General features: G+C 35.4%; 1 protein-coding gene across 39 annotated transcripts in view; it reads right to left on the bottom strand.

Moving 5' to 3' along the window:
- Positions 1-14,961, bottom strand: part of PTPRD (protein tyrosine phosphatase receptor type D) — a 2,185,700-nt gene that overhangs the window by 188,971 nt on the left and 1,981,768 nt on the right. For 26 of the 39 annotated variants that reach the window (XM_049116106.1, XM_049116100.1, XM_049116099.1 and 23 more), the window contains 3 exons: positions 6,270-6,458; positions 4,278-4,295; positions 2,564-2,674 (listed from right to left, as the gene is read on the bottom strand). In XM_049116106.1, coding sequence (XP_048972063.1) covers positions 2,564-2,674; positions 4,278-4,295; positions 6,270-6,458 — 318 coding nt within the window. Of the gene's footprint in view, positions 1-1,124; positions 1,251-2,563; positions 2,675-4,277; positions 4,296-6,269; positions 6,459-14,961 lie in introns of those variants that run through there. The other 13 variants (XM_025431935.3, XM_049116119.1, XM_025431945.3 and 10 more) reach the window with 2 other exon arrangements.

Genomic DNA, 14,961 nt, shown 5'->3' on the forward strand with positions numbered 1-14,961 from the left:
GGCTCAAAGAAGGAAGACATTAGATTAAGCTAGGTTGTCAAAGGCAAGGATTGCTAATTTAGAAAAGGAAATGGGTATTTTACATTCCAGGTTCTGTTCAGTTTGTATCTAAGGTACAACAACATAGACAATGGTAACAAAATCGGGTAAGAAGCTTTTTAGGCCTACATTCAAATAGAAGGACACTGGGTGTGAAAACATACAATGAAACATGACGTTAAGAGAAGAGGTCATATTAAAGCAACGCAACACAGAAAAAGTTACCAAGCAATATAGTTCAGTGTTCCTGCTTCAGATAATCTGCATGTTTACGAGTGCTTAATTACACGTATCTTGGACAAGGAGAGGGTAAGAGACAGATAGGCTTCATCTGGGGCTCTTATTCGCAAAACATTAAACCAAGAGTATTTTAGCTCAAGAGGTGATCATTAGGAACATACCTTCAATATAGATAATAAAGTGATTTTTTTAGATTATATATAAGTTAATAACCTTATAACCCCAAGAAAACAATAAGTAAATAATTCTGTCTGTAAACTTTTTGGCTGTCGTTAAGATGGGGATAAACTTCCATGATTCGAGAGTGCTCACTTTGATGGCCTCACGGGAGAATGACAGGCAGAGGAGAAGACAGAGCTAAGCATGCCTCCTGCAGCCAATTCACAGGTTACACAAAGCAAGCAGGAGCCACTGTAGACTCTAGGGTGTCAAAGAACATGTCAAGAAAATAGAGGGGAGTTTAGTCTTCATGCTTGGGATTAGGGGAACAACTACAAAAAGTCATTCTATGGGCAGCAGGCATCCTTGTAAGACGAAAATTAAGGTGAGGCAGGAGATGGGAAGAGTGGAGCAGGAAGGAAAGCAGGAACACTGACCAAGTTCATGGGGCCTGAGAGAGTTAAGTGTTACCAGTTACCATGCACCCAGGTACATTCTCTCCCATCATGCACCACGGTTAGATACCGCCAGCAAGCACCAAAGCCATGGCCAGGGCATTCTCTGCTACAACATACCATTAACCAAAAGAAGACCACAATGCAGCTACATTCATTTCATTTGTATTCTTTGTTATTGGTTTAATTAAGAGTTTTGTAAGGTGGGTAAAAAGTAAAAAACACACCAACCTTCTCGCAGCTCTGAGGGATGTAGGGGGTTTGATGCAGAACACAATGAAATGAGGAAAGGAGAAAAACAAGGGAAACACAGAGAGAGTAAAAAGGCCATATCAAGGCTTTCAACTGCTACTTGAACATCTTTATTTGCTCTAGTTAATCCTTCCTACCTCAGCTGAAAATGTTAGCAACACCTCACAGGCTAATACAGTATGAGAAACAATAGCTAGCATCATTTTGAAATTTTTCCATTGAAGAAGGTTCACATGCCTCATGCAGCAAAGGAGGTCACCATTGTAAGAAGGATCAAGGGGCTTTCGAGGAATTTGGAGAAGAAATGGTTTTCTTCATATTCTCCCACCCCATACTCCAGAGAAAGATAGGAGAGGAAAACATCCCCCCAGAAACAAAATTATCTCAAACAAAAATTTCAAAATCAAGCTAGATATTTTCCTAAGGAAACCCATCTTACTGTAACTTAAAGCCCTAATAGCCTTTAATCTATTCCCACCCCCACCCACGCCTCTTATGGTTATTTACAGACATGTAGACCAGGAATAGGAGCATTGCCATTGGACAAAAAGCTATAGGAACAAGCTTTGGGAAACTCTGGGGAAGAAGAAATACTTCTTTCTAATTGAAACGAGAGGCACAGCCATTCAAAGCTCAAAATAGAACCATTTGTATTACTTTATGAGAAAACATGAATGTATCCTCATAATTCATACTTGTCCCAAGGACAACTAAGGCTATTTTAAAAAAATACAATCAGGGTTCCACGGCAATCAAAATTTTAAACTTTGCAGAACCTTAATAACTTTTTTTAATCTGTGTAAATATATCCGCAGACGTATGCATGTATATGATACCACCTGTTTATAAATTTTTAAAAAAATGTATAAAAAGAAAGGAAATACAATCATGCCTTTTGCATGGAGCACCTTTTGTTTTTGTTTGTTTTTGTTTGTTTGTTTGTTTTTAAGTTAGCAGCTTTATCCTTACAGCTCCGCAGCAGAGGTCTTGAAGACATAAACACCTTTATGCTTGGAGTTGCACAGAAAACCGATTAGTAGCACACCAAGCAATTATTTCAGGGTTTGATAAGGAAACAGAAGAGAAACAGCAACAGAAAAAAAAAGGAGGAAAAGAAGAAAACTTCAAACAAATGCCAAGCATAGTTCAATCAATGCAGTAAGAGTTGAAATCAAGATGTAAAAATGCAAACATACTTACAAACTGCAAGCCTCAGGACAGGTTTTACCCAAAAGTTGTCCACTTTTTTAACAATAGGGTTAAGATCTTTAATTCTCTATTGGCTACAGTGCTTCAGCTACTATAATTATTAGCATATCGGCTCGGTACCTACTGACATAACAACACAGATCTTGTGGGTCTCTCAACTCCCCCTGAGCCTTAACGAAGCCGCGATGCCAGGGTTGTGTCATTCCTACCTCTGACATATAAATTGGCAGGGGCAGAGTAGCGAGTGCCCGCGCTGTTGGTGGCAACACACTCATATTTTCCTTGGTCAGATTCTTCGCTCTGTTCGATCTGAAGGGCTCCTGTATGGATATAAAATATAGTGCCAAAGAGCTGATCAGAGAAGGCTTCCTCAGCTCAGAAAGCTAAACCTCTTAACAATATGAAAAGCCCTGCAAAGCGAAGGTCCGCTCAACGTCGATTCAATCTCTCGCTAAGGTGCACAGACAGAAAATGATGCGATGAGAAAAACATATAGAGATTATTTTTTTACATCATCAATGCTAGCATAAAGAAACAATTATCTCTTTTTCCCAAGCAAGACTTTTAGTCATAATTAACACTTTCATTTCCTAGACTATTAAAATGAAGATGGGTGAGACTGCTTCAAGGAAGTATGGCTTTTAAATCAAACAAAAGATTAATTTTTGGTTTTGTTTTGTTTTGTTCCATTTTGGTACCAAAAGTGGCGCAAAAGATAGGTACGCTCAAAAAAAAGCAGGCCGGGTTTTCAAGAAAGTCTTCCGCTGAAGAAAGGCAAAAATACGCAGCAAGTACAAAAAGGCTGCACAAAGCAAAAAATTAAAATTAGTCATTATAGATTAGGAAAATATTACTTAAAGAAACAAAACTCCCTTAAGACATGCAGAGTTTGAAGAAAAGAAAGACAGTTTGCCACGACTTACAATCATTTATTACATTTGCTGAAAAACAAAGAGCAGTTGAATTAGAAGGTTTTAAAAAAGTTAAAAAGCACTGCCTATGCCAGCGAGGAAGAGCCAACCAACCACTGCTTGAGGACCTCGAGGCAGATCCCCTAAGACACCCATCAAAATCCACCAGTGGGATTAGCAGTGTGGTGTCACAAAACCCCAAGAAAAATACAAAACAAGAATTCTAAAAGAAATGAACACCGAGTCAAAGTATGAAAAACCAGCAATATCACATACCACCAAGAATACTGAGCACCTTTTGTTTCCATAGCCTGAAGGACCGAAGATCCAAAAATCCAGAGGCGAGTAATCCAAGAAAAAAAGAAGTGGGGGGAAAAAAGCATCGCTGTCAGGTTGTAGGCGAGTGAGATCAGGTGGAAAGGGGAGTCAATCTTTGACTTTTAAGACAGTAAGAGAAAAAAGAATCGAAGAACAAAAGCAAAAACCTTTTGAAAGATAAAGACAAAAAGCAGATGTTCCAGGCTGTCTTCTGCATGTCTGCCACTGTTCTCCAGACCATCTTGGCTTTGGTCCAGAACAAGAACAGCTAAGGAAGAAAAAAAATGATCTTTTTTTTTTCTCCAGTTGGACAAAAAAAAAGGAAAAAGAAGAAAAAAAAAAAAGAAAAAAAGGAAAAAAGGAAGAAGAAGAAGAAAAGGAAAAAAAGAGGGACAGATGGTACGCTGTGACTGGTCTGTGGTCTAGAGACCCGGATATGCTTTCTTTGAAGCATATCACAACTTAAATAATCATTTCCAGAAAGAAAGAAATGAACAAAACAAAGAGAAAAGAAAAAGAAAAGGAAAACTCACAATATGAGAGTCACCGATCATAACCAAACGGTACAAAGGGAAAAAATAAGTTGATGGACATATTATTGGAATGATTTTGAAAACAGGACAAAGATGGGAGTGATGAGAGGACAGAAAGAATGAGCAAGATCATTCTGTGAACGTTAGTTCAGCACTCTTACCTCTTATTGGTGTACCACCTGGGTGGATAATATGAATGCAAATAAGATTAGAAAGAAGAAGCATTAGTACGAGAAGGAGGAGGCTAGGGCTGGGGAGAAGAATTAAATTAGATTTACAGAATTAAATAAGGTCTTAAAAGAAACTTGAATTACTATACTGGTAAAACAGGAATATATTAAAAAGTATTATTAGATTATAAAAGCAAGTTGCATTATACCACCGAGGGCAAAGACCACAACAGGCATCGTTGCCTTTCTCAGAGAAGCAACTGAGTTCTTAGGTCTGGGGTCACATAGGGTTAGAATTATATCTTAGATGCCTCATATTCTTAAAAAAAGGAAATAAAAATTAAACAATACTTTTGAAAGACATAGTTTAGGGAAAATACTGGCTAATCTATTTAAGTATATATATAGATACACATATATATATACTATTATAGGAAATACTAATAACTAACTAGAAACAAACACTGTTGATTGGATATCTTATGCTTCTCACTATGCTCTATTTGTGTGACATATATATAACTTGTGTACTATTTTATTTTCTATACAGTGTTTTTACGATACTAGTTCTGTGGATGTGTGCGTGTGCGCGCCACTATCGAGATCTGGTGTCTACACTGACAGTTAGTAAAATGCATGCCATGCATTTTATTAATAATAAAAATAATAATAATAATATTCTGGATATGGAAATTAGTGGGGGTGAAGTGCGCTTCAGAACTAAGCACTTACCAATAGATTCTGGAGATTTAAATACGGAGAGAAGAAAGACAGCATAAAAATATTATTATATTCCTTATAATTTGGTACAAATTTTTCAGAGTTAAAGCTTTATATACTAAATCATCTATGTTACATGTGAATAATTAATTCTTTATTTACAGTAACAGAATGCTAATCTACACAATTCCGCTGACAACAAGCAAAAGAGGCAGTTAACAAGACGCTTTAACATCACAGGACAGGTCAAAAGCTGAGAGTTCTGGGAAGACAGGCAGTTAAGTTAAACAACTTAGAATTCTATATCAATATTACTCCCAATGTCAAAGTAAACAGCTTATTACTACATGTCCCAGTGAAATCACCTAGGGACGGCTCTAAAATTTAAGAAATTTAGAATTATCTATATTTTTAATCTAAAGAGAGCAGAGGAATGAAATTGGGATGGGGTTGGGGGGTGGGGGACAAAAGGGCAGCAGGGAGAGAGAGGAGGAAGAAGCAAGAGCTGGAGTCTACACCAAAAGCAGACTTCTGTAGATCCAGTCACTGGAGGGTTCAAAACTCTTTAGTGTGGGTGCACACTACTGTGGCTTATGTGTAGAAAAGTCTCACTCACAATATGATAATAATAAAATTAATAAAAATCCCCTCCTTTCATTGGTACTTGGTAAAGGACTTTTGAAAAATACATCTGGTTACTCAGGAGATAACATTTCTGTGGTTTATGTATTAGTGAGAAGAAAGCAGATGTGACCAAACTTACTAATCTTTGGCACTTTGATGAGTTCAAATGCAGAAAAGACAGAGAAAACACACTTTAATAAAACTGAATCATTTTAGTGTTTAATATGAATCTTTTGGTTTCTAATGGATACAACCATTGGAGCTCCTTGCAAGTTCTGAATGAAGTCCAATGTTGAAATAAATTTGTTTCAAAAGAAAACAGAAAGAAGAAAGAAAGAGGAGAAAATGGATCCATCAAATACTGCAGAAAAGCAGTAAATTAAAAAATTATCAAAAATACAGTCACAGCAGTGAGCAATGTGGATTAAACAGAAGCTGCAAAACACAGAGAGAAGACAGACTCTGAAACAGGCTATGACATCACAAACATGGACAACACATTAAATAACAGAGAAAGAGAAGAGGGAGAAAAATCAATACCTAAAAATTAAAATAAAATTAAATTAAAATTAAAATAAAGAGAGAGAAAGCTAAAAAAAAATTCTCTAAAAGTTAGTAGAAACAGTAACAAGACCCTACCTGATCGTAACTGCTTAATACGGCCATTGTTGTTGCTTGTATCGACGGGTAAGAAATCTTTAAACCAAGTTATTTCTGGATCCGGATTCCCACTGGCTGCACAAAGCATGGTGGCAGTGCGTGTACGCTCAACCACCTTCAACTGTGGGCCCATGTCAATGGTAGGGAAGCCCCTGGGAATTTGATCCTCTGCAAGACAAAAGGTGATACAAATATCCTGTTAACAAGTCAGAAACCCAAGATAAGAGCCATTACTCATTAATCTTTCCCCTTACTTTGCTCAGCATTTCTTGAGAAGCTAATGCAGACCTGGCAACGTTGCACTATCAGATTAGGTTATAGTCCCAATATTGTTCCTCATCCCACTGTCTGTGTAAGACACCAACCTAACAAAGAACTTTAGACACGTGTGCTAAAAACCACGATGAAAAAAAAATGCATCTAGTTCTCTGGGATGATGGAGGGGAAAAAAATTACAGAATGTGTACACGCCTGTGGAGGTCAGTGAGTACCAATGGAGGCTCTGAAGTGGGCCTTTAAGAACAAGTGGAAGTATATTCCTCTGAGTTAAAGAGTATTTTCCTCTATTCTAAAAGCCTATACCATTTTCTCTCACTAGGAGTTGAAATTCCTAAATTTTGAATCCTCAACTCACCCAAAGTTCACTTCTCCCTATCCTCCAAAAAAATTATCCCAGATATTAGATCTCGTAAAATTAAAGTCTTAAATCCCCTAAGCATGATGATCCACATTAGTAACCTGCATTATCAGCTCTTCCAGCCAGCATTAGGAAGGTGTATTCTATCTTGAAGAAATTTTGAATTTGAAGGAATTTTAGTTATATGGGTGATGATTATCCAAATTAGAACTTGATGTTCGAAAACCATTATGAAACATTTTGAATTCTCATTGGTCTTGCATTAATTTAATCAACCTTCCTTCATGACCTCTGTTTTATTTTCATAAGCCACCAATTCCAAAATTACTTAAAAGCACACACACCAGTGGAAAAAAAAATAGGAATCATCACATGTGGCACCTCACTTTTCCTTGGATTTTGCCTGCAATTTCTGGCATGATCCTATGAATCCTGCTGAAGTCTGGGTTATAATTTCTAGGGAAAAGGCTCCATCTGACACTTCCACTGTGTAGTCAGTCAAATCTATGTGTTCTCTACTGCCTCCTCTCTATCATTACAGATAAGCTCCATCTCCTAAATCTAGGTAGCAAAATCCTTTTAAATCAGGCCCCATTTTTCTCAGCTTCTCATGGATTATATTCCCCATAGGAAAGTTTCTTCTGATCACATTGTAATTCTTAGCATTCCCCAGACAAATCATGTCCACTAAGTATTCTGTCTCTGAAAAGCCATACAGTCAAAATCACCTTCTTTGTAAGAAAAATCCTCTCAAATATATTTAATATTTTCCTCCTCAGAGTACTAGGATAGTAACTTAAATCCATTTTCTTGTACTTAGTATCAACAGCTTATCTTCCTATACCATGAGTTCCTCCATGTCTCATTTATATCTCTTGCCATCAAACTAATCTGGAGTACTTGACGTTTTTTTTTTTTTTTTTTTTTTTTTGAGAGGAAAAAAAAAAAAAAACACAGAGAGGGAGAGGTTCTACTCCTAGAGCCTGATGTGGGGCTCAATCTTACAACTCTTGAGATCATGACCTGAGCCAAAATCAAAAGTCAGACCCTAACCGACTGAGCCACCCAGGGGCCCTTGGATTACTCAACTTTGAGGAGAACCTTCAGTGATTTCCAAGCCCAAATATAAATATATCCTAGTGACAAGCCCAAATATAAATATATCCTAGTTATTAAAAAATGAAAAACTTTTTTTCTTCTAGTACATATAGTAGAAAACTACTTCTGGTAGAGTGTTGACCTTAGGAATAGTTCAGAACTACAGAGAGAGAGAGATTTTGAATGTGAACAATGAATGAATGTCAAAATATTACCAAAGAATAAAATTCCCAATAAAGGGAAGTTTTCCCTCAACAACTCCAGATTATTGCAAGAGACCAGGGAAAAGTGTGGATTCTGGCTCTCCTGTAGGGATATTTATGAAATAGAAGCTGCTAAGGCAAATTGGGTTTGACATCTCAATTCACTAGATAATATTTTCCTGTCCCATGAGCTAGTTTCAGCTGGAGATAAATAAATAAATAAATAAATAAATAAATAAATAAATAAATAAATAATAATATTTTATATATATATATATATAATAGTTCACTTCAATGAGTTACAATTTACTTAACTTGAAAGATATGACTGTGTTAAGGAAGGAGGAACCCATTCTGTTTATCTGAATGCTCACACATGATCAGCCAAGCAGTAGTCTATGGTGGACAAGTGTCAGAAACAATAGTTAAGAATGAAATTTCAATGTGATTTTTCAGGGCTCCAAGTTGGAAAGTTAAAAGTTACAAATGGAGTAGAATATTTTGCAAATTAGGCTAATTTTGATAATCTGCTCCATTTGAATTTCATCAGGCTGATCTTTATGACTTTAAGGGTTTTGTCATTATGATATATTTACATCTACAGCATTGTTCTAGTGTTACTTGAAAAACATAAGCAGAAAGATCAATAGCCATCGTTTCATACACATATGAAACATCTCACTTGGCCACTATTGACACAAATGCTTCAAAGGAAAAAAATAATTCACCTCAAGTGCTTCAAAGCCAACTACACGGGCTTAGAAGTGAGGTTTTTAAAAAGCTCTTTGATTTTGTTGCTGTTTTCCATATTTAAAGCCACCAACTTAGGTTAATAAAAAATCACCTTGAGATTCCTAAACTGGTTCAGTATTTCCTAAAGCATTGTATCTAGCCCCAGGCATTTGAATACTAGTTACATTAGCATGCATGAACATTGACCTACTAGTCATTACTTTCCTTCTACAGTGTCAACTCTCTGAAGAACCAAACCAATACTCTGTACCAAGTGGCAAGTGTCAAAGACTTAAGATTGTTGAGCCACTTACTAGAGGCTCTTACTAAAGAAATCTAGAATTAATAACCATTTATAAGAAATGAAGTCCTCACCTTGGGGAAAGCTGACAAAATTGACTTGTGCCCTACTAAAAGCAGTCTAATACATTTGCATGACCTTTCTTTTCCTTCTTGGCTCATAAAGAACACTCCAGAGCCCCCTTTTCATATACACAAGTGCACAACAAAGATAATCTTTCTTGCATACTAATCGGACAGTGGATGTAAAGAGTGCTCCTTTCTTATTTTTAATAAGGGTAATTAAATTCTATCCATCCCCCCTTTGCACAGAATCTCTTTGAATGTACTTTCTTCATTAAATTTTCATGAGAAACATCACAATGTAACAGATTCAAATAGCCAGAACTCTTACACGTTGACAGTTGTGGCTTGTTTCCAATTTGACTGTCAGGTATTTGGCAATAAAACTCAGTATTCAACATAAAACGAACTGTAGAAATAATGAAATTTCTAATTGGAATGCTTATCTCAGTGGGTGTAGTTTAGAAGATGTTAATTGCTTTTTTTTTTCACCTTCTGCATTTATTAGTGATTTATATAAAACTGCCTTGGCCATTTGATAACATCAATTTTGACAGCTCATCAAATGTATACTACCAGGAACTTGGGGGGGAGGAAAATCGATACCTTTTATATCTTAACCACATAAACTTTTACAGGAAAAAAAAAAAGCAGCTATCAAAAATTAACAAATTGTCAATATGTTAGCAGCTTTAAACTTTTACATGAGGTGAAAAGAAAAACATTTTGTCCTATTCATTAATGTGCTCATTAAGCTTTAAAGTGCCTTACTTATCACTGTTCCATATTAATATTCAATCATGCAGAATTAGCTCCTAATTCATCAACAATTTAAATCAGACTTGACCTTCACAAAGCCATTTGGTCTGTCATTTTGAGAGGCCATTAAAGGGCAGATTACTACATACTTGTGCTTAGCGAATCATGGAAGCCGTACATATTTTGTTTGGAATGGCAGCTATAATAGACCTGGAAATATAGCCATTCTTTGAATCTGTTTGGTGTCTTAATGAAATATGCTGATATGAAACTTATAGTTCCATTAAGGAAACAGAAATATGAACATCAGCATTTTCCAGAGTTGAACTTCCCATTTGTGCAGAACTTGTGTTAATAACCCCTGACCTACCCAGGACCTGAATGGAATGTAGGGAGAAATAGTCTGATACTGTTTTGTAGGGAGTCATGCTTTAGATATTTGTGAATGATTAAATAAAAGCTTTTGCATAATTTGCTCACTTAAACGACTTTCATTGTTCATCCATATACAGTTTTAATGATGTTTTTACTTGCACTCCAATTCCGCAAACACTGAACCTCTCTTATTTGATAGGAAACCACAAAACTAAATTGCCTGCTAAGACCATAGCCTCCTTCCAAGGTGGCCCAAGCAGTTCATCTTGCCAAATCTTGCGGAGACTCTGAATGAATTTAAATAGACAAGTGCTTTGACTCTGGTTCCAAATGACTTAAAGAAGTTTTCAGTGAAGGACTGTTTGTCATGTTGCTACATTTCCAATTTATCATGTCAATTACATCAACAGTATGCTTTTACAAAAGCAGTATTAACATATTTGGCAAATACACTTGATCATTTGGATATTGTGGACAATGTAGAGGTTCTGATGAGAATGGTAGTGCAATAAAGCCAAATCAAAATCTGGAGGAAGAGATAAGTAGTTTTTGTCTTAGAGAATTCAACCCAACAAATAATTTACAGTAGCTCCTTGTTAGAAGCCCTCAACTGGCGTTATCAATAACTCCTTAATAAGTCAATGAGTATGCTTGAACTCATAAGCTCATGGAGGGCAGGGCTCTATGTTATTTCCTTTATAACCATGACAGTGTACAATAAATATTTAACCATGACAGTGTATAATAAACATTTGCACATACACATGTTTAGGAAATTGTGGCAAAAATTTCAATACTCACTCATATGGCATCTCTGCATTCCTACTGGTTTTATTTAGTGCCATTCATTTAAACAACTAATCATTCTTTGTTTTGGGGCTATACATGTGGCCTCCCCAATTTGGTTACTGTCTAAGAAACATAAAACTATCCTATAATTTCTATTTTTTACAGTGTCTTAAATAATATGACACAGACTCACAAAAATAGCTTATTTAAATCTTATTTAATTAACAAACAATTTCCATGGGTTGAGATGTGCAATTCAGGCTTGGTTCTTTTTACAAATTTAATGCAGTTGCTGCACTGGGAACACATAATCCAGTGCCTGCTTTATCTAATTGTATAGAAAGGCTCCCTCCATATACTGTTTGTACATTCCTACAAGCCAAAACTGCAACCACATAACAAAAACACTATTTGCAAACACAGTGAAACTCAAAAGAATACAACAGAATATGTATCTATGCTCTGTTATCTCATCTTTAGAAAAATGAAATTACTGATGTTCAAACTAATGATAAAACCCAAGTGAATCATTCAGCTGTGTGTTGAGGCAAACACTCAGGTCATCTTTCACTAACAGGAGCAAAAACTTCTCAAAAGTTAAATATCCTAAACCTTTAGGCATTCACAGTGCAATCTTAGAGAAGCTCTAAAGTTTTGTTTTTCTTTTGAAGGATGAAGGGATTAAGGAAAGTTTTCATTAACATAAGAAAAGTCAAATGTCATATGAATCATATAAAGAATATTTTCTTAATAAAAGTGGTAGCCCCTTTAAATATATTGAAAAGCATCCCTATGTGTTAAAGAAATAGTACTAATCTATGGCATACAAAGCTAGTATGTTCTTATACTTAAAAAGTAAAAGTTCTCTTGAAAAGTTTAAGTGTGTTGGTGTTCAGATGGTCACATAATAAAATAAATAAAATGTTTTCATATTTATGATAATTTCATTAAATTAAAAGAAAAAGAGCTTTTGAACTATTAGTTTTAAGAATCTACTGGCTAGTCAATAGATGGCATCATTCATTCTATAGATAATTATTAAATACCTTTGTTGGGCCAATGGTGGGCCAGGCTCTGGGTATGAAGTAATCTAGAGAATCTCTATAGTGTGGTGATTTATTTGTATCTGCAGATAATTAGATTCTTTGGGAGTGAGAATAGTGCCCAGCTCATAGATGGGAGGACTGAATGAGATAATGCATTAAATGTGACTAGCACTGCCTGGCACTAGTGTCTGGCATTTTGTAAAATATTAGCATATATACACTTACTCAATCCCAAACTCCCACAATAGATTTAAACAGAACAGAGTCATAGGACTCCAAGTCTTAATATAACAAAAGCTGCACCAATAAACTGCAAATGGGAAATAGGCTGTGCAAATCATTAAAAAAAAAAAACAAAAACACAGGATTATGTAGATGTATAAGTGAATTTAGAAAGCAGTATCTGCGTCAAATAACCTTTTCAAAACCTCATAAAAGCCCTAATTTCTCCCTTTCAACAAGATTTTACATTCTTTGATTAATCAACAGCAGAAATAAAACAAATCCATGTTGTTATATGATTTGTTCTCAAAAATGAACTCAAAAAATAGTTCTAAATGTTTGGGACAGAAAAACTTTATTGTGAATGCCTGAAAACACTTAAATCATTTGAGCTTTTATTAAAGTTCCCTGAGATAGGCAAAAGTGGTATCATAATTACCATCTTCTGTAGACACAAAACAAAGACTCAGCAAAATTAAATTACTTGCTCTAGATCATAACCTACAGCAAAAATAAAAGACAATCTTTTATTTCTAGATTTGGTGTGTTTTTGTTTCATCATGATTCCTCTATGCCGGTAGCTTTTCTTTGAATAAATTTTCATCATGAACAGTGACAGAACTCTTAATGGAAGTCATGTTATAATGGAAGGCACAACGAAAATAATTTGTTATTATTACTAACTGGTTGTTTTTAAGCAGAAACGACTAAAGTTCCATGGAATTTAATAATAATTTTAAAAACAGTACTACATTTTTAAGAAAATTCACCTTTTGATGTATATCAATTGGCTTCTCATTTGTTTAGCACTGGTTCCAGGTGGAGACATAAATCTACCATGTATCCTAGCCAAGAAAATGTGCATGAGAAATGGAAGAGTGTGAAAAGGATGATAAATATCAAGTAATTTCCCTAGGGAGCTCAAGTTCAGCACTGTGCCTATGTCTTTAACCCTTCTGTAATTTCTGTTAATTATCTAGGAAGGGCTATAAGTGGCAGGACTTCGGTTCTGAGCAGACACCAAAAGATAGTACACAGAGCAGAGAACTAGACATCACTAGATTCAGCATATCAACCCTACGACGTTAGGCCACACAGAGGTCTCCACTGTAATAAGGGACCAATAATGACCATCCCAAACTGCTTTGTCTAGGAAAGGAGACAGATCAGTGTCTCAGTGGCTAGAAGGCCAAGAGGTTACTGTGTTAGAGTATTTGCTACTTTGTTGATCAGCAAATGGGTTTTCAAGTCATTATCTTTCAGAATAAACCACAGTATCAGGCTACAAACAAGAACTATTTTATTCCAGAATAAAGTCCCTGAAAAGGGGGAAAATCATTTATTATTCTTTTCTTAAAGAAAACAGTGTAAATAAAGCTTTTATTTTCACTATTCCAGATGGCAGTGGGGTATAATTTGTACTGTTTTGACATCATGACTGTATTATTCAAAGTCAATCTTCCTACAAGTATATTGAATAAGGGACTAAAAATAGAAAAATAAAAAGAAAAGAAATAAGAGCTAAATCAACATTTTCCAGCAAAGTTGGGCTCCTGGGTCATTATCAAAATGATATTCATATGAATGAAATTGAAAAAATATGTGTATCAATAAAGTGGTTTCTAATTATAAGTCAAAGGCTACTCTAAATCAGAAAGAAATTATCCAAAGCAGGAGAAAACTGCCAGTTAATAAATGATATCCCAAATGGAATATTTAATAAATATAAGATCTGGTCCCCAAAAAGTAATTATGAACAAGCTATGATGAATATTTCGTCCAGTTCCTCTTTGCAAGTTATTACATACAGATGGCATGCTTGTCTTAATATGGCTATAAATCAATCAGAAAAGCTTTTATTTCAGAGTGGATTTAGATATCTCTTAAGGGCAGTTACTGGGCACTAGTGTCTCCAATGATTTCTCATAGAATTATGCCATGCAAGAATAGAAAATTGGACAGTGATAAGCTGATAGGAGCTTCATTAGCAGCTACTAAATATTCAGCATACTAACCAACTACCCACAGATCATTCCAGAGCAGCTCCATTTTCTGAAATATTCTTTACATGTTGAGGAGGTTGTAAGGCACTCTTGGCACAGAATAAAGCAAACTTATTTAGAAGTAATGTATGCAATTACCCTACAATTCACAAAGCAGTGTCTACATAGCAGTACACAAACCCAGTTAGATAAATTATCATTTGTATAAATGTGGTAGCTGCCAATTCATATGCTTTAAGTCAGTTATTAATTATTTATGTTTGGGTTTAGCAAATGATCTCACTCTTTGTGATCCAAAATTAGATGAATTCATGAGGATATGGAAGTATCATCTCCTATCTAACAACACTATTAGTTCTTGGTTATTTAAGCAAATATTAGTAATAAGGGTGATGCTTTTATTCCCTTCCCTGTAATGCAAATCTCACTAAGATAACAAAATCT

This window comes from Canis lupus, chromosome 11, assembly GCF_003254725.2.
Source record: "Canis lupus dingo isolate Sandy chromosome 11, ASM325472v2, whole genome shotgun sequence".
Taxonomy (NCBI): Eukaryota; Metazoa; Chordata; class Mammalia; order Carnivora; family Canidae; genus Canis; species Canis lupus.